This window comes from Rattus norvegicus, chromosome 4, assembly GCF_036323735.1.
Source record: "Rattus norvegicus strain BN/NHsdMcwi chromosome 4, GRCr8, whole genome shotgun sequence".
Lineage (NCBI taxonomy): Eukaryota > Metazoa > Chordata > Mammalia > Rodentia > Muridae > Rattus > Rattus norvegicus.
Window position 1 is genome coordinate 95,217,923 of NC_086022.1, and position 24,009 is coordinate 95,241,931.

The following is a 24,009-nucleotide window of genomic DNA, read 5'->3' on the forward strand; positions in this document are numbered from 1 at the left end:
TTCATCGTACAGCTTACAGTCCATTCAGAAGAGACGTCAGGGCAGGAACTCAAGGCAGGAACCTGGGTGCAGGAGCTAAAGCAGGTACCACAGAGGAACACTGTTGTCTTGCTCCCCGTGGCTTATTCAGCTTACTTTCTTACATAACCGAGGACCACCTGCCTAGGAGTGGCACCATCCACAGAAGAATGGTCTCTCACACATGTCATTAGTCAAGAAAATGTCCCACAGACCAAGCTAATGGAGGCATTTTCTTTCCAGGTGATTGCTTGTGTCAAGTTAGGAAGAAAAACTAAACAGCATGTTCTCTAAAGTTTGCATAGAGTCTAAAACCCATGACTGTGGCTCATTTACAAAATTCAAAATCTGAGGAATCAGGCACCAGGATTTCATGTGTAACTGGGCATCAGGACTAGCACTGTTAAAGCATACTATTCACTTTCCATGCAAAGGCAGCACCCTTTTATTTTCTGGTGATGATACCCCAAACCTTATGTTACCCCAGAGCTATGCTAGTCCTAACTTAGCCAGACTCCAAGGTTCTCCCTGAAACAGGTCCTACAGAACCAGAAGCTGATATGCTTTGCTTCCTGGTGCCTTCCCCAGGTCCAAGAAAGTCATGAAGCCATAACTGAGAAGTTTCAAACATCTGCCATCTCCCTCCTCTTTGTTCTCGGTGAACATTCTCAGCAGAGACAATGTCTGGCAAACTGTGAGAAAGAGAGTCAAAGCTGTCCCAGGCCCAGCCTTAACTGTGACGTGATGCTCTGCTTTGTCTCTTCACAGGCTCCAGCCCTGCCAAATGAAGCTGCAGTGTCTGAAAGAACCAATGCTTGGCCGCTAAGGCCGTGTCTGAAGCTTGGCGGTAATGACTGGAAAAACCAGGCATCCAGCCATGGCCTACACCACTCTACACAGCTAGGAAGGCCTCTTGATGACCCCTAATCTCTACCAGCCCTGGACCTGCTGAACCCTTTCCCACTTCTTGATTCCAGGACTCATTTGATCCTGAGAACCACGCACTGGTGAGCTGATACACTGTCTCCTGAATTTAAAGCCCTTCTTCCATTCAAGAAGCTGTCTTCACCAGGCTGTAACAACCTGTTGCACTTGCCCCACTGAAGAGCAGCAAATGGCTGCTGCTTTCTGCTACAGGCTCCGAATCCTGCCTGGGCCAGCCTATTAGCCTGGGAACGATGGTCCCTACTCATCGTGGACTGTTTGTGGACTGTTTGCCCATGTGTCCCGGTCAAGTGCACTCACACTGAGGTGCAAGTGTGACTCACAGTAGTGTTATCCCCAGCTTCCTCCGTGCAAGATTCACCTGGGTCCTCAGACTTCTGATGGATGGGATACAGGGAGATGTGAAGAACCAAGGAGAACGTGCCTTGGCAAACTTAACCAGAGAAAAGTAGAGCCCTCTTCCAGCCCTCACTGAATCAGTTGTGACTGTGATTAATCATATTTTGTCATAATTTTTTCTCCATATTACTAAAATAATGACATGTTCATAATTACCACAGGTCTAATTTTCTCCATGCTAAAAAACATTACCTTTACTCAGAGACCAAAATATATACACTTCACATGGATTTTTGACTAATGGAGAGCCTCTAACTCAAATCCATAAAAAGTAGATCTTTCATTGTAAACAAGGGTTACTTGGATGCTGTTTGTCACCTTAAGGTTATAGTGCCTGTGTGTATCACCCTTCCACCAAGACAACTGAGGTTTCCAAGGTCTATTCCATGAGAACAATCTCTTACCAATGAAACTCTGAAGCAGTTTGTGATGCAAACAAAGTCCTTGTGAATTCAGTCTTCATAAGGACCTGGCTCTGCACTGAATTCTGGGAATACAATGAGTAAGTCATGTTCTTGCCCCCAGAAGTTTACATTCCAATGGGGAGGTCAGATAAATCAATCTAGTGAGTCTATCTCAGTGAGTTGATAGCCATGAGAATTGCATTTCTGCTTCTTGACCCCAGGGAGGCCAGTATGACTCCTAGAGGATCTTCTAATATACAAAGTTGAATGTGATCCCTCAAAGCCCCTACAAGTAGTGACCCAATAGGCTCTAGTCGCTGAAACATCGGTTCTAAGCCACCTGACTTGCAAACAAATTACATGTCTTGTCACAGAGTACCTTCCCACTCTGCAACCAACTTGAAAACATTCCTGCAGTAGCTTACAGGTGAAAATCAGACTGTGAAGTCAGAAGACATGTTATCCTATTTGGGTCCTGCTAATTGCTATGACTGAGGGAAAATTACGTACACTCTGTGGTCTTTGGTGTCTGTCTTTGAAAGTAAAAAATAAATTGTTATCTGCTGTTCCTACCTCACAGGGTTGTTGTGAGTGCTGAAACTGTATGTAAAAGCACCTTGCTAGCTGTCAACTTTTCATCACCATGGGTTCTTGATCCATACTGTCAAATACAATACCAGCATTTGTCACAGGACATTCTCTTACCCAGCCTTCACCTTGCACAGAGATAAGGTTCAAGGTCATTCCTTCCTGGATATCTGGCTTCAACACAGAAATGCCAATGTTTTCCAGAAAGTCAGAGGTAAAGTAAAGGCGCAAAGCCAGGACCCCTGTGTCAGGCAGACATTCCACCATTAACACACATGAACCTGCTAACCTCCTTCAGGAATGGTTATCCCTAGGGCTCATAGCAGAGAACTTGTCTTTAGTTCCAGAAAACCAGGCATGCTGTGGGAGTTCATGGTGTCATCTTGACTGCACAAGGAACCACCAACCTCTCTAATGGAGCACAGGCCTCCCAAAATAAAATAAGGGATTATTCACTAACCTAGATAAATAAAATGCAGGCGTCCATGATTGCCTGAACTATTACAAATTAACTAATGGGAACTTCCTAGGTATTAATTAAAGCAAGAATGTGGTGTCATGTTTCTTCTTTTATCCTCTATGCCTCACAGCAACTTAGCTTTCTGCATTGTGATTTTACTTGTCTACTCCATCTCTGTCCAATGTACTGATGATAAAAGTTGCTTTGGTTACATGTCTCAGAGATATCACTTACACACACACACACACACACACACACACACACAGGCACAAGTACAATCACAAACACAAGCACAGGCACATGGGCAAACACACACACAGAGCCACAATCCCATGTGCATGCACACATACATGCACATGTACACACATAGTCACAGGGTCACTTGGATGCTGTTCTTCACCTTAAGGTTGTAGTGCCTGTGTATATCACCCACACAGTCACATGTGTACACAGAGGCAAAGACACAGGTACACACACCACATCACAAAATAAAGCTGTGGAACAGGGAGAAATGCTACCTATTTTCTTGTCTATCGTTGTGGCTGAGCCTGAATGAACTTGATTCCTGATGACGTAATATGGACGCTGAACAGTTGATCTAATCTGAGTTCAGTAGCAATGAATGTGTCCTCATCTACCCCAGGACAAACCTGACTATTTCAGTCTTATGCAGAAGTTCAAGTGGAAATCGCAATCTGGTGAAGCCACTGAGACCCAACCATTACACTTCAAAGCATTCCTCTCAAAATCCATGAGCCTGACATCCAAACTGATAGAATTGCTGCCCAAAGGAACACAACCCTCTAACAGAAAACTTTCCATTGGAATCTTTCCTCAAGAGTCAAGAACAAGGAAGGGAAGTAAAGGGTTAAAAATTATTCATGTTAATCTTAGTGTTTTTTAAATAAAGCATAGAAAATAATCAACCATCTCCTCCTTGCTGTGTGAGATTAGCTAACCAAATACACTGAAAAGTTCTTAAGATGCTGATACTGCAGCTTCAGTACCTAAAGCAAGCTGACAATTTAAAACAATGTCTTCTATTATAGTTCATAATCACCACTTGCTTTGGGAAGAAAGCCAGGCAGACTCAAAGCAGCAACCACCCAAGGTCAGAGGCATCGGGCCAAAGGACCAGCAAAGAGCAGACCCAAGCCAGGAGGGAAAGCTGTCACTGAACTGGCAGCCCAGGCTTATGAAACAAGACATTCTACAGGTCAGGGCCAGCTGAGGAAGGGCAGCAGAGCCAAGCAGGAAGGCAAATTAAGATGTTGGAACAGGTATCAGAGTGATGAAGACTAGGTAGAAGATGGACCATCCACTCCACATAACATTACATCACAGTAGCCTTTCTTGTGACGTCCAGACTTATGTCATAGTTCGTTCCTTTCTCAGAAATAAAACTCTCATTATTATTGATGTTGCTTAACATAGGCAATCTAGAATAGAAAACCCTTCCTTACCACAGACCTAGATATACATTTTTGTTTTTTTGTTTTTTGGATATTTTACATCCTGGCCGATGTAATTTTCTTTTCCAGAAATTTTTAATTTGTTCATAAATCTTTAATGTTATTTTATCAATAAAATTTTGTCAATAAATACTTCTGTGGTTGAACTCCAATTCCTTTATTAAGTTATGAAAACTCAGCATGTTTGAGCTATTTTGATTGATCATTTGTCTGCACATGCCTTCTCCAGGTTATGGGAGGGAGAAGATGTTCTAACATAGCCAACATGCAAGTGAGGTGGAAGCAATTATAGTGAAACACAGGAAGAATCAGCACAGGAAATTTCCAAGGCAGCTAACAGTGAGCATTTGCGTCAAATCTCAATCTGCAAATTGTAACTCCCTTCTAAAACTCAGAAGTGATCACCCCTCCGTCTGTCCCAACAGGATGAAGAAATCACCTGGTGAGAGGCAGACATATGGGAGGAAAAAAATAATGAAGGCAGCATTTTGCAGGAAGGAGTAGCCAAGCAGAGCCCGTAGCTGGCAAGAGTGCTATGCTTTTCAGGGAACTGTTAGAAGTTCCAGCAGCAGATGGACTGCAGCCAACAGACACAATGGCAAAAAGAAGCAGGAAATTTCTGCAACTCGTGTCTGAATTCCGTACACTTTCAAGCTAAGCGCTCACTCCTTTTGGTAAAATGTTTTGTGGTTCTAAATGATTGCTTGTTGATTGTTCTAAAGGATCCTGGTAAGGCTTGAGTCAGTGTAATTGGATTGCAGACATTGGGTGAAGAATCAAGAAATATAATCTACAGAGCAACCTCAGGGACACAGTAAGAGCCTCCGTAGTGTGAAACCTGGAAGTCACCAGAAGAGCTGAAGTTGTTCTGTGGCCTGTCCAACGTGCAGAGAACCACCTTTACACAGACGGCTTAGTAAATGGCAACTGCTTTATAACCTTGGTGTGGGCTCAGTCTTCCTGCTCAAACACTCTCACATTCTTCATAAAGTCCAGAGTGAATGGAGACAGTTTTATTGAGCAGAGTACCTATAAATATAAGAATTAGAAAAATTCTAACTGCCAATCATAAACAACATCCTCAAAAAAACCAAGCCCAAATACTCAGCCACTCTTTGCTAAATACAATTTATTTCAGAGTCAATATCCATGTAAAAGTGATTGGTAAAAATTATTCCAAATAAACATACTTTCATTCCCCTTTCAGTCATCTCTAGTGTAAACATAATACTAACTTTTTCATAAACAATCTTTTTCTCCATAAATAAAAATACTTTTTATACTGAAGGTTGGCAGATTTCTTTTTCTTCGTCTTTTTTTTAAACTAGATCAAACTTTAGCAGCAAGTAAAATTTTCTTTGAAAGAACTAAAATAAGATCCTGACTATATTTGTTTCCATTTATGCCAAGTTCCAACTGAATTACAGATTCAAATGGACAAAACAGTGAATGATGCTATAGCAGCCACACTCTGGTCTTAGAAAAGGTCCTTAAACTCCAAGCCAACAAGTATATGTGTTTACTAGCTGTGACAAACACCTGAGAGAAGGAAAAAGCCTATGACAAAGAAGCTGGACCCAATCTGGAAGATGTATGGGAAGAAGTAGGGGTTTAGCTAAAGCACAGTGAGGAGGGACAGGTGGACAGGGGGACAGGGTGGGGGCATAGAGAAGGTTCAGACATGGAGTCAGCTAGGCTCACCTAAGAACTGAAGTGCTAATGAACCTCTGAGAGCTAGCCCAGGCCTCTGAGAGCTGGTCAGGTGACTGGAGACTTGAACATAAAATAAAATGGCAGGAAGTGTGTAATAGAAGTGAGTGGGAAATAATCCACATCCAGAGAGGAAACTGCCAGGGGAGACGAGGCAGAAATCATCTTACGTGGCTGTGGTCCCTTGCATGCTACCATCTTAGATTTATAATCCATTGGTGTGAGTTAATCTTGATTGGGAACCTAATTGGGATTCGGGGTCTCTAGGAGAGAATCTTCTGGATGTTCTTTAGGGCCTTTCCAGGGAGGTTTAATTGAAGAAGGAGGTCCACCCTGAACATAGGCCGTATGACCCCAGGTGCTCGGGTCCTGGACTGAGTGAAAAGAGAATTAGATGAAAAAGACATCCTTCTATTTGTCTCCTGGTTGCCAGGAGTAACCAGCTGCCTTGTGTGCCTTCTGCCCTGCTTTTCCACAATGATGAACTGAATTGTTGCAAACTGTAAAACAAAAGAAACCTTTTCTCTCTTAAGTTGCTTCTTGTCAGGTATTTGATCCTGATGATAAGAAAAGCAATGAACATAGCTGGGTTTTTTTTTTTTCTGTTTTGTATTGGTTTTTCTTCTTATTGCTCCCAATATACCTGTATTGAAGGAAACCGTGGATTCAATCTATACAACAGGCAATGGAACCAACACTGTACATCTCTCCGAGAAGCAGGAGGACCAGGAGCTCAATGTTATCATTGGCTGCAATGCACTTGGAGATATTCATTTGCATGGTACCAAGGATTTTGTTTTTGCAATGCTGTCACAGGCACAATATATGTAAAGCTGCTAGCTGTTAAACATCCTTACAAGAATAGCAGGTAAGGAGCTAATAATGGATACTCACAGATACAGAAGCACTCACACTTGCCACTGGCCAGGATCAACTCCAATTGGAATTTATCCCCCATCAACTCTTTCTTTATCCCTGCCTTCCCATTCGCAACACCCCCAGCATCTGGACATCTGAAGTGTGGTAGAAAGGTCAGTGAACACACTCTGTTCCTACAGGTGAAAGAAAATGTTTGCACTCTCTTAACTCAGTTACACTTGCTCACTTGTTTCCATTTTGGAAAATAGTTTATGGACAATTTTATTGGTACTTCATGAATATCTGTCCTTATACTTGTATGTTTTTCTATCAAGAATTACTCTTTCCTATAGAATCCTTAATCTCACTTTTATAGCATTAATGTTAAACTTTTGAGACATGGTCTCATATATCCCAGGCTGGTTAGAACTCTTGATCCTTGTGTCTCTGTCTTCTGCTTCTTGGAGAGATGTACACTGTCCATTCCATTGCCTGCTGTATGGACTAATTACTTGGATGCCTGTCTAAAACTTGTTTTAAATATTTTCCAAATTTGTCACTTACTTTTAACTTTTATGGATTTTTGTGTGTTAGAATTTTTATTGTTAAAAGTAGAAGTAAATAGTGAGCTCTAGCTTGCTCACAGAGAAAAATATTATGTCACAGAAACAAAGAAACAAAAAAATCTTAGGAATATTACAATCCAAACTAGGTATGTAGGTAGGTAGGTAGATAGGTAGGTAGGTAGGAAGGTAAGTAAGCAGGTATGTAATTACTTTGGCTGAGGATGAGTCCCATATGGGCTCATATGTTTGTATGAGGTGTGGCTTTGTCAGAGAAAATGTGTCACTGGTGGTAGGTTCTAAGGTTTTAAAAGACTGGGCAATTTCCAGTGTTCCTTCTGCCTTCTGCCTTCTGCCTTCTAATTATAGATCAAGATGAGAGCTATTGGGCAGGATAGACAGCTTAGTCATAAATAGTTCACACTGTTCTTAGAGAAGATCTGAGTTCAATTCCCAGCACTTACATCTGGCAGCTTGTAACTCCAGTTGCAGGGGTATCTGACATCTCTGTCCTCCAAGAGTACTCAAGTGCACAAACCCACATAATTAAAATGTGTTTTAGAATATTTAAAATAAATATAAGGAGGAAATTATTTAATGTCTCAGCTGTTCCAGCCAACATGCCTTTATTCTATCAGTATAAACTCTAAACTTCTGAAACCACAAGCCCAATTAAATGTTTGCATGGTTGGTTGGTTGGTTGGTTGGTTTGGTTTGGTTTATAAGTTGTCTTGATCATGGTGTTTTATCACAGCCATAGGAAAATAACTAGTGTAGTTACTATGCTTTGGAATCTTCCAGTGATTATGTAGAGACTTCCTTACATAATTTGATTTCAATTAAAGGCTTACTTTACCTTCTAGAGGTGATTAGATTTCATAGTTTCATATTCCAATGTCATGGTTTTATATTAATTTTTATTCCCTCTGAGTTTATTTTGCATAACATATTAGCTATGGGTGTGATCTAGTGCTGCAAAGCATGTATGATGGTTTGAATGAGAGCAGCCCCCATAGGTTTATATATCTGAATGCTTTGTAACCAGAGACTGGAACTATTTGAAAGGATTAGAAGGTATGGCCTTGCTACAGGAAGTTTTACAGCAGGTGGGCTTTGAGGTATCAAAGAGCCCATTCCAAGCCCAGAGTCAGTCATTCTCTCTCTCTCTCTCTCTCTCTCTCTCTCTCTCTCTCTCTCTCTCTCTCTCTCTCTTCCTGTTGCCTGTGGATCCAGATTTAGAACCCTCAGCTGCTTCTCCAGAACTATGTCTGCCTGCGTGCTACCATACATGCATGAAGCCTTGAACTAAATCTTCAGTCATTGCATAAAGCCGGGTATGGTGGCACCTTAGAGGTCAAAACAGGAGGATCAGAAGATCTGGGGCATCTTAGCCTACACAGAGAATGTGAGAATAGCTTGGGCTATGGGATACTCTGTTTCAAAAACTAAAATCAAAAGTGTGCATACAAGCCATGGTCAATGCTACTACCAGAAGGTCAGACTCTACTGCCAAAGATACCGCATACTCTAGGCAGAAGACACGGAGAAATTGAGCTGGAAGATCCTGTCTCTTACCAGGTCCTTTGAGTTCAAGATGCCATGTCAGCTGCTGCAGTGGAATCGTGATCAACAGTCATACTCAGCACTGATAACCAGGAGCTGTACTGCCAACCAGACAAGCAAGATGTGCCCACTGGTGCAGCAGTGACAAGTATGTTTTGAAAATAATGAACCACTTTCTTGGAATTGAGTTAAGGCTTCTCTACAGAAGCAAATTCACATGCAGCATACTAAAAGCCATGATGGGGTTGTCCTCAGCCCTAGAGCAGAAGCTGGTAAGTGGACAGAATGTACTTATAAAGTTACCTTGTTAATAACTTGTGCTCATATGCATGCAGTAGTGTGGCTGCCAGTTTGTTTTGTTTTAGGGGGAGGGAATAATGACTGAACAAGGTGTTGGAAATTAACGCATTGAATGCTCAGTTCAATCAATTGGACCTCAATACCAATTCCTGAAAGGCCAAGGGAACACTGTTTTTGACAGAGAAGACAAAGAATATGGGAGGATGTTACATGGCCACTCAGCTTGTTACCTCGCAGCAGCAGCTAAGGTTGTCTGTGCAAGACTCATACAACCCTGGGACTGTTGACATCCTGTCAGAAATGATGGAGGGGCTCTGAGAACCTAACCCTCCCTGAAGCTCTGCAGGCAGCTAATGGTAGTGGAGGAGGAGACAGTTTCTTCAATAGCACAGTCACTGGGTGCCCATGAACACAGGAAATAACCTCTTACCTATGCTCCTATAAGCAACTATAATAAAGCTCACTGGGTCTCAAACACACACAAAAACACAAAAATAGAAAGGGACCAACTAGGAAAAATAAATGGGTCAGATGAAGTGGGAAGAGGACAAAAGAGAAGAAGATATGGATTGAAATACATTATATACATCTGTGAAGTACCACAGTGAAGTCCATTGTTATGTATAATTAATATATCCTAGTAATTTTTGCAGAAATAACAAACTTTAGTGAAAATAGCATTTCCAAGAGCAAAACAAAGTCTAATTATCAGAGTGAGGAAATTAAATTAAAAGTAAAATGGAGCATGTACACTATCAAATATTTAGAGACAAGCATAATTATGTGCCCTCTAACAAGTGATTTTGTAAGAGTGACTCATCCATTGTCTAAGGATCTACTTTGGAGAGATGAAAAAATTTTGTACTGGAAGTAGTCCAGAGATGAACTGCTGCCATGGACCCCTCACTGGCCACACAGCAAGAGACTGTCCTCTTTGTTAGTGCTTAGAGGGATATGATTCCCTTTGAAGGGTAACTATTGAACTATTGAATGTCATCTGTGTTGATGTAAGACAGGATACTGGCTAGGAGGGTACTGGCTCACTAATATCCCTACAGTTGTAGAGAAATATCAGCAGTGACTGTCATAAAGGATGGACATGGTAGGTTATTTTTAAATACTACTTCTCAAAAGAAGATGATGGGTCCAAGCATCGATAAGATTAGAATGTACAATTAAGAAAGTCACCTTGACACCTGCATCTATAACAGCCAGAGGGCATTACAGGCTGGAAAGGGTGCATAAGAGATTTGCCACACAATTTACCATATAAAACTCAAGATCTTGGCTGGGGAAATGGAAACCCCAAAACTCAAAGAAGACATTACTGGATTTGCCTAAACCCTCATAATCAGCTGAAACACCTCAACCTTCAGAGGTGACCTGCTCTCTATGGAGCTCTCCATGGAGCTTTCAAAGGAGCTAACTTTAAGGCCATACAGAAACATCAGGTATGATACCATTCAAAACAGTGGTTTCCGTCATGAAGATACACCCCATCTACTATATAGTTTACAGATGTAGAGTTAGGACCAATGCTTAGCACAGCCCACCTAGAGAAGTGTTGTTTTTATTTTGAAAGGAAAGAAAAACTTCAACAAAATTCTGTAACACCTTCAGATACCAAATGACAGGAATTCAGAGTGCATGTCCTAAAGGAATCCTTAGGGGACAGACTGGGGAGCAGCATCAGCTAAGCATGGGAAGGCAGCCTAGTAGCATAGCAGAATCCTGTCACTTTAGTTTGATGTGCTGAAAGTCCTAAGACTTTGCTAGGGTGTGTTTCTTAAACTTAACAGAAGCATCTAAAAACAGTAAATAAGGTAGAAATGTCAAATGATGAGAAGAGTGGCTGGGGAGGCTGTGGAAGGAGACATTCCAAACTGGATTTCCTGGCAAAGAGCAGAGCCTCCAAGAAAATCCCAGAAAACACTTTAATAACTAAATAAATCAGGAGGACAGTATAGTGTGAGGATTGATTTTGTAGGATTTCTTTTTTCTGCCTTCATTGTTACTGGGGCAGAGGCAGGATTTGCTATGTAGCCTAAACTTGCCTTAAAGTCATAATTGCCTTGCTTCAGTCTCCTGAGCGCTGAGTTAACAAGCTTGGCTCACCATGACCAGCAACATGGACAGTACAGAGAAGCAGCGATCTTTCTAGTCTGAGCATCTTTGAGAGAGCAGCTGTAGACTGCTATTTACTCAGTGGCACGGCAAACACAGGCTTCTAGAAGAGTAGGGGCCAGGTAGTATGACTTAAGATGAAAAGCAGAGACCCTAACTATCAAGACCTGTGGCAACAGTTTCTAAAGCCAGTAGATATTGATAGTGTATGAGGATAAATAGCCAACATTCCCAAAGACATTCACATGTTGATTCTCCAACCTTAAAGTCATCTGATATTTCACAGAAGAAAGGAGAGCTGTTGCTGTGAGTCTATCAGAGTCTTGGCATGGGGAAATTTTGTTTAGCTATGTTTCCTATAATCACAAAGATTTTTATAAGAGAATGAAGGAGACAGAAGTTAGATGTGTGTGTGTGTGTGTGTGTGTGTGTGTGTGTGTGTGTTTGAGTGTGTTCAGACCTCAAATGTCCAGACTAGACATGGATTTAAGCACTTCAAACCAAGCAAAATTATCTCTCACAAGTATGCCCTGTATTTCTGGATTGTAGTTCATTCCAGACATAATCATGTTGACAACCAAAAATAGCCATCACATCCACGTGCAAGATGAAATACAGGTGACCTGAACAAGCTGGAAGAGAAAAAAGGAAATCATGTTCTGAGTCTCAGAAAGAAATATGTTCCTGTTCATATCTTGTCTTTGGCTTAGTGATACTGAGTTCAAACCTCTAAAGTCCAGGATCTCTAAGGCAGTAAATTTGTGTGACATCAAGGTACTAGGTTTGCAATAATTTGTTGAATGGTTATGTTTGTATCAATGAATGAGACTAAAATATTCAAACACTAATCTTCTTGTTGCTCTGAGGCTATCTCATAAATATAGTTCATGTTTGCCATCAGGTGACCTTGAGGAAAGATGACTACTCTCAGTAAAGTATATTGGCTTCATCTAATCAGTTGAAAGGCTAAAGCGCAAAACTGGCAGATTCTAGAAGATAAAATATTCTTCTCACAACTCTAGAATTCTCTAGCCTGCTGCCCTGACTTATAGAGTCATCCTTGGATACTTCCATTGTCTGCACCAGTCTTTGAATAAGTGTATGGTGGTCCCACTTCATCCATATTGTGCTTCCTATGGGTTGAAATAGCCTGCAATCTACAATCTGAAAATGCTAAATAGAAAGTTCTAGAAACAAATAATTTATTGGTTTTAAATTGTGTTTTGTATGGGGCCAAAAAAAATGGATCAATGGTTAGGATCATTTACTGTTCTTCCAGAGGACTGAGTTCAGTTCCCAACACCCATGGGAACTTAGAATCATCTGTAACTCCAGATACAGGGCATCTGATACCCTTGCAGACTTATCTAACACCTTCACTCAAATAAACATAAACCTACATGTATAGATAATTTAAAAATAATAAATACTATGTTGTTCTCAAAAACATGATGAAATATCACATCATCCATTTATTTCCAGCCTGAAATATAAATGATCCCTCTGTCCAGCCCAATCAGTATGCATCTGGGTTATGGACTGCCTTCGTATCACAGTGCCACAGTGCTTATGTTAAAGGGGTCCTAACTTACTCAAATCAATGCCAATGTACAGGAGTAGCAGTACAAAGGACACACTGGTGTACAGAACAGGGAGAGCTGTTAACATCACTGTGTGGCTACACCACAGGGTGTATTGGAAAAATATAACCAGGTGGTGGAGGCACATGCCTTTAATCCCAGCATTCAGGAGGCAGAGGCATGTATATGTATATGTCATCTGACACACAGGGCCCAGTACTTCACATAAGTTCAGACACACTGTGGTAGATCTGCATGTGTGACATGACAACTCTATTTTTTTTAAATATCTTCTTGGTTCTGTTTCCCTAGATAACCCTAACTTAAGGGTTTGTTGTAATACTGACAGGGGAAACACTCCAATAGTTCACCAGGGTATTTCTTAATCATTATAACCAAAATGGACAAAAAGTGTCTAGAACAACTGGTTGTAGAAAAAAAGCAAAAACAAATAATAACAATAATAAAAAATACTTCACTAATCTTTTCCTAGTTGACCCAATCAATACAGAGTCCAGATGCCGTGAAGAATCCTTGAATCTATAAATAGGTGCCATGCATACCTGAGGAACAAAGCCACTGTAAAGTGACAGGACCACCAGAAAACCCAAAACATAAAGGTCCTGCTGGTAAGCAAAGTCCCACCTGTGCTTACACAACTAAGGGCTCAGTGTGTACAAGTGCAGTCCTTTTCTACTCCCTCAGAACTTTGGGTGTATGGCACTGTGATCGAAGTGTAACTGATCTCTCAGGCAAATCAGGGATAGAAACTGTTATTTCAGTGTAACCACAATAACTGGTGATGTGACTTTAAGAAGCAAGACCTACAAAGTTCCTTAAACAGCTGGAACAGGGACATAGATGAGTTTGGAGTAGTTTATACAGGGCCACAAGTTAATGTCAGAAAAGAACTAGTGATCAGAGCGTGCGCGCGCACACACACACACACACACACACACACATATACTGGCTTCCTATCTTGTCACATGACTATCCCCTTGCACAGCACTCTTGCTGTAATGATGCCAAGGTTGACCAGAGCCAAACCATGCTCACACCATGCCACCGAAACTCTAGAACTGCCAGATAAGTAAACTTCTTTTTTGAATTTTCATTTGAAATATTTTTATATAATATATTTTGAACATGTGTATTTTTGGGTTTTTTTTTCACTTCTTTTTTTTTCCTACATCTTTATTAAATTGGGTACTTCTTATTTACATTTCAATTGTTATTACCTATCCCGGTTTCCAGGCCAACATCCCCTAACCCCTCCCTCTCCCCTTCTATATGGGTTGAACATGTGTTTTGCTTTGCCTTAATTCACGGGTGAGGGGGGAAGCATGGAATCCATTGTACGGTGACCAACTACTACTGGGCATGGGCCTGCTTTGGAGTGTGGACAATATATTCAATGACACTTCAATGAAGAAAACTGATATTCCTTTTCCCACCAGGTATCAATTGCAAATTGTAAATAGCTTCCTGGTTAGGGGAAAGACTTTGTGTCCATTTCCCTTTATCAGTGCTAGGATTTTGTCCAAGTTGAACTAAACAAAGAGTTCTAAAACAGACTAAATACAAATGCCCCAGAAACACTTTTAAAATGATGAAGCATCTTTAATCATCAGAAAGCTACAAATTAAAACTGCATTGAGATTTCACCTTACCCCAGTCAGAGTGGCTAAGAACAATAAAACAAATGACTGGTGATGCTGATGAAGATGCTGGGAAAGGGACATCCATTCACTGCTGGGGAGAGTGCAAACTGGTACAGCCACTGTAGAAATCAAAGTGCAGGTTCTTTAAAAACTTGATCTACCAAAAGCTCCACTGTATCACTCTTGGGCACAGAGCCAAAGGTCTTTGTCTCTTACTATAGAGAGATGTGTTCATTGCTGCTGCATTCGTAACACCAGAAATTAGAAGGAGTCTAGAGCTCTACCAACACATGAATGGATAAGAAAAATGTTGGATGTTTAAGCAATGGAATGTACTTAGCTGGTTAGAAAAATGAAATTATAAAAATTGCAGATAAATCGACAGAGCTAGAAAACAGTCACCCTGAGCAAAACAACCAACCCCCCCCCCCCAAGACAAATGTTGCGTATTTTCTTTCACGTGGTGGATGGTGGCTTTTAAACTTTAGATATGTGTGTTTTAGTCCAAATAATCACAAAGATTAGGTAGCTAGTAAGGGACCAGTCATGGAGAAAGAGATCTTTCAAGTAAAGAAAAATAGAGCGTAGTATTATAAAGACATAAAAAGGCAGCATGGCACAGTAACCATAAGGATTCGGTAGTGGCATGCATATCTTGGTAGAAAGAACTAGGCTCTCTACTTGGACTTAAGGCCTGCTTACCAGCAGGGAAGCTATGGCTGATACTGGAAACCTAGCCAACTGCCTTCGGCTCGTGAAGTCATGGATCTTGGGGAAGAATCTACAATGGCCACTTTCCTAAACCAGCATTAACCTGAACTACATTTTAAATATTTATCCTTAGTCCTCATCCCTTATCAAAGAAGTGTTGTTTGTGACATATGGAGACCACCATAGAAAATCACAACCAATCAAAATGCAAAGTTGTGGGGAGGGGAGAGAAAAAAAAATGCAAAGTTGTGGAGTCTAGTCCTAATAGATGCTTCTACAAAAGAACCCCCACATCTGAGGTTCAAGTAACCCTATGGAAGATGGGTCATGCTGTGAGATTGTGTCTCTTAACAATGTCAGAAGCTACACTCATAAAGTCTGCCCAAATGTGAGCTGAACAAGGATTGCATCAGTGAACACACCAAAGAGGACTGAGGAAAGCCCACAAGGCTTTGTTTGATCCTACACAGAGAACGAGAAATACAGCCACTTAAGGAATGTGGAGAGCAAGAGAAATAGTCTTCCTTAGGGAAAATTCACCAACTTGCTATTCAATACCAAAATGGTCAGCTCTGACAACGTACATACAAGTAACATTATACAGTCTGAGCAGGTTGTATTTAGGAAGGTGTGTGTGTGTGTGTGTGTGTGTGTGTGTGTGTGTGTGTGTGCGCGTGCGCGTGCGCGCGCATGTGTGTAACAACAATTAATTTTAAAAAGTGGTGGCATAAATTTGGAAGAAGGAAAGGATGGGTACAGGAGATAGTGGGTTTGGAAGGAAGAGAGGGAAGGTGAAATATATAATCTCTATAAAGGAACACTTAAAACAGAGATAATCAGGGAAAGTAGAATAAGGGGATTCAAATGGGGGTGTGAATGGGAGGGCAAAGTAAAGGAGGGGTGATGGGGAGGAATAACTAACACTAGAGATCTTTTGAGAAGCCATATGGAAACCTACTACTGTAGATACTTCCTAAAATATATGTATATATGAAGTGTATGCAAATGAAGTCATCATATAATAAGGGATACAACACTCTAACTAGACACCTTATGTCAAAAGTAAAACCTCTAGTGCCGGAAATGGGTTGGTTACATCTTGTCAAATCATTGGCCAAAAAGGCCTCTAGACCACCACTACCCACAAACATCATAGGTCACTGCCAAAGCTATTGCTTACTTTCCAGAGCCTTATGCTCTACTGCAGAAGACAAGTCACTTATGTCACCAAACATGGAGAAGTGAACCTCCTGACCAGTGAAGCTTCATTTCTGTGGACTATCATTCATTGTCCTGGAAGGTACTCTGCATTCTATCAGAGAGAAGTGATCATCAGTTTCACTTAGTCACAAGCCTTGTGCCCTGCAACAGAGCTCTGACTGCAAGATACACCAGTACAACTGTGGTAGTAAATACCATGGTAGTAAATAACTACTTTTAAAATGGACTTAAGGCTGTGAGATAGAACCCATACCTGGCTAAAGTGGCCAAGAATTTGCAGTGAGGTAGGGAGATAGGTTGTGGGTCTAGGGAAAAACCTATTATGATTGTTCTGCTAAAGGAAGATAGCAATAAAATGATGTCTAGGGACACACTGCTATTCCGATAGATCTGTGTCTCCCTCATCGCTCATCAGAGAAGCTCCTTCTTGTAGAAGATAGCAGCTGGGTGACTCACAACTAAACAATATGTAGAAAGTATATGACTTTGGAGCATCCATACCTAAATGGGATGTCATTAACAAACTCCTCCACAGGGCTCTTGAGTCTGTAAGAAAGAGGAGGCAGAACAATTCTAAGAGCGAGAGGTGGTAGGTAACTCAAAGGAAACAGCATCTTCCAGATACAACAGGACCGATACAAACTCGTTGAGACTATAACGGTGTGCACAAGGCCTGAACAGGTTAAAATTTTATCACAGTAGCAGAAAACTGAATAACATGGGTGGATGTGTTTAGGAAATTTCAGAAACCTTATGACTGCTCCCTAATCTTCATTAAGATTCCAAAATGGCAGTAAACTAATAAGTTAAAGCTTCCAAATGTGTCCCTTCTCCAAGAGAGTAAATCAGAAAATGTTCAATGTCCTAGATGGAATGATGGAGATTTTGTCCTTCATTCTCAAAGGTATGAACTGTGAATGGATAAAGGAAGCCCACTCTTTACGATGTGCCTGATTACTTGGCCACTCAGACACCTGAAAATACTAGATGGATCATAGATGATAACACTTCTCATGAAGCTAATGATCTGGGGAGGTTATCAGGAAGGACTATCAGAAGTTCACATTTGCTTGGCTTAAGCAATGACATGTGTTCATGGTCTGGACAATAATGTTAACATTATGTCTCAACATAGTTCTTGTTATAAAGGGATCTTGATACCCAGAATCTTCTACCAAAGGTTAGTGGTCCATTCTATTAACTGTCACTTTAATTGCACCCGAGGTAGAGAAAATAGACATGTAAGGAATACTTTTAGGATTCACGTGTTGGACAAAGTGGGAAATTAACCCTACGAAGATTCAGGGTCTTGTCAAGCTGGTGATGTTTCAGAATTTTGCTTGTGGCATGTGAAGATTCTGCCAAAGAATCAGGTAAGTCCTTATTCCTTGCTCACTTTGATACTTAGTAAGAATGTTTATTAACCTTGGCTGGATGTTGAAAACACATGCCACATTTAATAAAAATCACCAAGTCACTTATCATTTGACTCAGGTAGAAACTAGTTTTGAGTAAAAGTTTGCAGCACATTTTAATCACTATTATAAGCATCTTTGTCACATAGAGCATGTGATTGAGAAGGCCCCATGTTGCCAGAGTGTGGGATGATGTCATCATAAAGGTGAAACAGGTATAGGATAGAACGAGGCCTGTCATTGGACGAAAAGGAAGGATGGGCGGGAAAAAAGCTTGAAGGAAAAGGAGGAGAAGGGAACAGAAGAGTAGAGTAACCATGCAAAGAACATGGAGGCTGCTGTTAAGATTCCACTCTGTCAAATACAGAGGCGAATGCCAGCAGCAAACCACTGAACTGAGAATAGGACCCCCGTTGAAGGAATCAGAGAAAGAACTGGAAGAGCTTGAAGGGGCTCGAGACCCCATATGTACAACAATGCCAAGCAACCAGAGCTTCCAGGGACTAAGCCACTACCTAAAGACTATACATGGACTGACCCTGGACTCTGACCTCATAGGTAGCAATGCATATCCTAGTAAGAGCACCAGTGGAAGGGGAAGCCCTGGGTCCTGCTAAGACTGAACCCCCAGTGAACTAGACTGGTGGGGGGAGGGCGGCAATGGGGGGAGGGTTGGGAGGGGAACACCCATAAGGAAGGGGAGGGGGGAGGGGGATGTTTGCCCGGATACCGGGAAAGGGAATAACACTCAAAATGTATATAAGAAATACTCAAGTTAATAAAAAAAAAAAAGATTCCACTCTGTGTATTTACAGGTTGTTATGGATGTTCTTAAGGGATGGACGTGTACAGGACTTTGTATGTCTAGGTGGGCAATTATATCTTATCAATTGGATCAGAGGTTATTGTGTTGTGTGTTCTTTCATGTGCAGATTTAAGCGTGAGAGAGTGTGTGGCGGCTAAAAACACTGGACTGTCATGGAGTTGAGATGTGTGTTTAAGACAAGACATCTAGCAGATATCTTGGGGCACTGTGGTGCTGGACATAGTGGGGGATAAAAGACATCATTTTGCTTTTATAATTATACAACAACACCAGAGGGTTTTTAGAGCTTTAGAATCAATGGTCCTTTGCACACTCTTGCCATGGAAAAGACCTATAAGGTCTTGAAGCAAAGCCATGCTGTCTACATCAGACAGGTACCCACCATTTCCAAAGTGGATCCTGGTGTGCTAGTATAGCTAAGAAAGACTGAGCTGCCAGCTTAGTGTAAGTCACTTTGCAACAGTAACTACATACTTTGATCTAGATGCCATATCGATTCCTAAGTTTGAGGAAGAGGGCACAATAATAATTTGGTACATTGTGGAAATAGTACATTCCAGATCAAAATGAGTAAATTCAGGAGCATGAGCAAGTTACATAGGCAGATGCTCAGGTATTCCATTATTTAGTTACACCAATGTGTAAACATTAGGTGGCTACCAGAGGAGAAACAGAAGGAGATACTAGGGCACAGTTTGGGATGACATGACTTGTTATGTTTGCAAGGTGACAGAGGCCTCTTGTGAATTAGTCTGGCCCAGTGCTGTAATGGAAGGTTGAAAGGATGCCCTGTATAGTCAGTTTTGTTACAAGCTTCGAGGAAAGAGGGAAGTAGCCTAAGGTAAGACTGCATGAACATTCCTTGGGCGTAGCTGACCAATCAGGGACCTGTAAAAAGCAATACTGAAAGAGTGGACGAGAAGATAGGAGGACATTATGCAGAAGGACTTGTCGGCATCAGCATGAAGAGTGTGGCTTTGTGTCTCTTAGAAATATCTTCTAGAGCACCTCTCCAAGCACTGATTCAATAAACAATAAAGATTGCTCACCTAGAGTGAAAAGTAGCCAGCTTCCACTCCAGCCAGGATGCAGGGAGACAGAACAGATTAATATAATGCACTCGACTTCCAAAGGAACAGTCCGTGATTCCTGTAGCAATATCCTCTTGTGGTGTAACTCTTGTGGTACACTATATTTATTTTCTTTAGTATTGGTAGTCATTGTCAAATAATTATTAGTGTGACTGTTTAATATTTATCTGCTGTGTCCCCCTGTATCCTGGCTGTGTGGCATTCTGTTCTGGGGTCTATTATGTGAGCCTCAGGGAAGCTGGCTGCTTTTCACCCTAGTTAGGCGAGGAAAGAACAGGCGAGAAAGAAAGAGTACATATGTGCTAATCCTAGGTAGAGAAAGTGTTGGATGCACATGAGCAAATAAGGTCACTGTGGCCCAAACATTCCTTTAAAAGGAGGTTGTCCTCTTACAAAGCCACAGAGTAGCCATCAAATCTGCCAAATCAAATGTCATGTCTTTCCTGGTAAGTTTTGTTAGTTTTCTAACAGTGTGGCCTAATAGCGACGGTCCAGCGTGGAATCAGGCCTCAACTGCATCATCAAGGTCCTTCATTCCCTGCCAGCCAGGAAAGGTTGATGGCATTCGATTCTGTAATCTTGACAGTTTTAATAGTTACTGTTTTCTACAATGCATCCCAGTTAGGAGTAACGTTTTCTCTCAATTGGATTAAGGACGGGCATTTTGGATAACACCATCGTAGAAATGAAGCAGACTCAGCGTCCTAAAAAACACCAAATACGTTCACTTCTATCGTTCCTGGTGATGTGAATTTCAGCCCTGTAATTAAGCCAATGAGAGTCCTGGGTGATAGTCAGCTTTTTTTTAAAAGTACCACATTGCAAGTATTACTTACAAAACATTCAGTGAACTTATTTACTCTGTCCATATTAATAACTTATAGATTCCATTTTGCAAAAGTATAGGTAGTTTGACATTACTCTTACGTATTTTGATACTGAAAATGTCCTGAATGTTGTTGAAAGCTGCTTCAAGCAGACTTCTGTGATCTTTTGTCACATCTCCATCATCTCTGAGTGCTCCCTTACTGTGTGAGTGTGTGTGTGTGTGTGTGTGTGTAAGTTTGTGTGTATGTGTGTGAATGTCTATGAGTGTGTGTATAAAAGTGTGAGCATGTGAGTATGTGTGTGAATGTGTGTGTATGTGTGAGTGCGTGTGTGTGTGTATGTGTGTGACGTCTATGAGAGTGTGTATAAAAGTGTGAGCATGTGAGTATGTTTGTGAATGTGTGTGTATATGTGTGTGTGAGTGTGTGTGTGTGTGTGTGTGTGTGCGCGCGCGCGCGCACGCACACGATTCGTTCACATGCATGTGCTTCCGGTCTTATTCTGGAAACTAAGTCTCCCAAGAACTCTGGATCCTGTTTGGAAACTTCAAGTCTGATTGGCTATGCTCATGGCTGATGTCAGGCTCTGAGAGTGGAAAGATTAAACATAGAAATACATCTAGGGGCTGGGGATTTAGCTCAGAGGTAGAGCGCTTGCCTAGCAAGCCCAAGGCCCTGGGTTCAGTCCCCAGCTCCGGAAAAAAAAAAAAAGAAATACATTTAGGTGTTCTAATTCCACTCTTACGCTGTATCTATTTTGTATTTGTATATCATTTATTCATGTGCATTCAAAACTTTAAATCCAAATAAAAAACTCAAATTTTAACCCACTTTTTTTAAATTTATATATTTCTAAGTAGATCTCTGATAGTGATGAGCCTTTGACATTTTTCTCAAGTATTTATTTTTCTATCCAATTTTTTGCAATTTATCTGGTGTCTACACCCAGCAAATGCTTCAAGCTGAGCTGCTATTGCACCATCCAGAACCATGAGTATTCACTCCACTCCACCAGGGAAACTGTTTACATTAAGTAGGCGCCAATCCCATGTGCACACTCCTGCCTGTCTTAGTCAGCTTATGGAAAAGAGAAAGAGAAGAGAAACAGATCCATAGTCAAAAGCCAAAGAAATATCACACTACTAATCACAGAAATGGACATATAGTCCCTAGAAGTTCTAAGATAATCCATTTCTTTACACAAAAGTGAGATTTGCTCTTGAAAAAGAAGTTACACTCGTGAGTGTGAGGTTAAGTCTGATAAATTAAGACCAATGGAATAAAAAGTGTTGCATAACCATTTGTCTATAGTCCTTAAGTCTGTCTGAGCATAAAGGAAAAGGGTTATCTTTGAAGTTTTGTGGTCAGATTTAAAATGCAAATAAAATATCCGGAGGACAGAAATCTAAGGAAAATTTGAGCATGAAGTTAGTAAAGCTACGTACAGTGACTGCTGGTTGACTTCAACCAGTATCCAGGTTAGTCTCCAAAACTTCGAGAGAATACTGTACGCTCCAAATTAAGACATGTACCTTGTCCTTTATTGTCATCGATGGTTGGTTTTTGGTTTTGTTTTGTATTTTTAGGTTTGGGGGTGCTTCTCGATTTGCCTGTCTATCATCTATCGCTAGCGTATTTATTTCTGCAGCGCTTAAACTCTTTAAGAAAAGGGCTCCTCTGATCTTTCTGTTTGCCAGTATCGGAAGGCCCAGGACTGTTCTTATATACTAGTAAATGAGCACACTTGAAATAGAGAAGCAGGTGAAGGGTGATGTATCACGGTTAACTTTGAACTCTCTTCTGCCCTTCTCTACCTTGTTGAGATAAAAACACTCGTTTACTCCAGCAGCTGAAATCCTTCGCACAACGAGCTCCAGATGGCAGGTTGGATCAAGTCCCTGCTAGCGGAACATTTCAACGGCACTGGACCCTGCAAAGACAGGTTTCAGGGAGCTTACTGCGGTACCATCTGCCGGAAGACGAAAGTCCTTTTAGGATAGCAACCACCCTGGAAATCGAAAGCACCAGCCACAGTTGCCACCCACTCTAGTGCCTGGGGACTCAGAGAGCCCCAAGCTGGAGATCACTAGGAGCAAGCTTGGGCGTGTCTCGAGCCAGGAAGTTTCTGATTGGCTCTTTGTGGCAAACTACTAGGCTGAGAGCTAAAGAGGTAGGAGGGGAGCGGTTTATAGAGGGAGTGAACACCTTAACTAAACAGAGCGGGGCAGGTGGGTTTGACCGTGGTTTCTGGGCGTTTGCGCAAGAAGCCACGCGCACTAGTAAACCGGGGCCTCCCGAGGCAGCCGTTTCATAACGCCCATAATCACAAAGAACTCAAGGACCTTTTGCACTAATTCTGGCAGCTTCCTGTGGCTCTACGCTCTGAGTGTTGAAACTGTTTGGATGATGCCTTGCGATACCTCAGCCCTAGCGCGACATCCTCTGCGAAAGGCTTTTGCAGATTGAGACCCTAACAGGCGCCGAGGAACCCGATGAAAGGCGCCTAGGGCAATCCCGATTTTTGGTATAACTATGCCGCAGCTTTACTTTCCATTAAAAGAAAACTACTACATAAAGTACGATGTGGACCAAGAGATGCAGACATAGTTAAAAATTAAGAAATATGTTCCCAGAAGGTGAATGGGTTTCACCTTGTTCTGATTTTTAATTAGACGCCACTTAATACACTTCTACAAATTAAATGTACAATAGGTAAGAACTTTATACACACCTCTCTGTACGTATTTCTGTCACATTGCACATGAGCGGTTTTACGAGTTTCTTGGGAGCTGTGATCCAGGCTTGAAGGGATCTCAAGGCAAGCGGGTTTCTCTAGGTTGGTGCCCTGAAGGCACCAGGCGCGTCCAGCTTGGCCCGGAGCCGCCTACCCAGGCTCCAGTCTAAGCCCGGACAGCTCGGACACCAGCCTGGAACCCGCTCCTCCCCCATTACCCGCACTCTTGCCGTCTGGGAGGTGACACCCTCAGGAGTCGAATTACAGCCCCGCAATTAACATATGAATTTCCAGAACTGACTGGAGGGACTAGGGGGAAATTTTTTTTTTTTTTTTTCAGAGCCGGAGCTGGAGTCCTCTGCACACAGTAACTTTTCTCTGGGTGTAAAAACTCTTTGATTGGCTCCTCGCACGCGCCTGCCCGCCCCCTTCTTTGACTGAGCAGACACGCGACTGGCGCAAGGAGGGGGCTGGGAGGGGAGCCGGGGGAGATACACTGGCGCGTGCCGCTTTTTAAAGGGGCGCAGCGCCTTCAGCAA

General features: G+C 41.7%; 1 protein-coding gene and 1 long non-coding RNA gene across 11 annotated transcripts in view; one reads left to right on the plus strand and one right to left on the minus strand.

The window, feature by feature from the left end:
* Positions 1–4,432, plus strand: part of Grid2 (glutamate ionotropic receptor delta type subunit 2) — a 1,477,190-nt gene extending 1,472,758 nt beyond the window's left edge. The window contains exon 16 of one of the 2 annotated variants that reach the window (XM_017592903.3): positions 787–4,432. In XM_017592903.3, the coding sequence (XP_017448392.1) occupies positions 787–945 (159 nt within the window). In that variant the 3' untranslated portion in view covers positions 946–4,432. The remainder of the gene's footprint in view (positions 1–786) is intronic. The other variant, XM_039108399.2, reaches the window with a different exon arrangement.
* LOC120102494 (uncharacterized) lies at positions 4,423–23,836 on the minus strand. 9 transcript variants are annotated; one of them, XR_010065817.1, is made up of 4 exons: positions 22,942–23,122; positions 22,551–22,666; positions 6,891–7,048; positions 4,423–5,315 (listed from the first exon to the last, which is right to left on the minus strand). It is a non-coding gene; the product is annotated as an uncharacterized LOC120102494 (long non-coding RNA). The 9 variants fall into 9 exon arrangements; XR_010065816.1 differs by lacking the exons at positions 6,891–7,048; positions 22,942–23,122 and adding an exon at positions 23,468–23,836; XR_010065812.1 differs by lacking the exons at positions 6,891–7,048; positions 22,942–23,122 and adding an exon at positions 23,468–23,836 and having other exon boundaries at positions 22,269–22,666.
* Between the last annotated feature and the right edge of the window lie 173 nt (positions 23,837–24,009).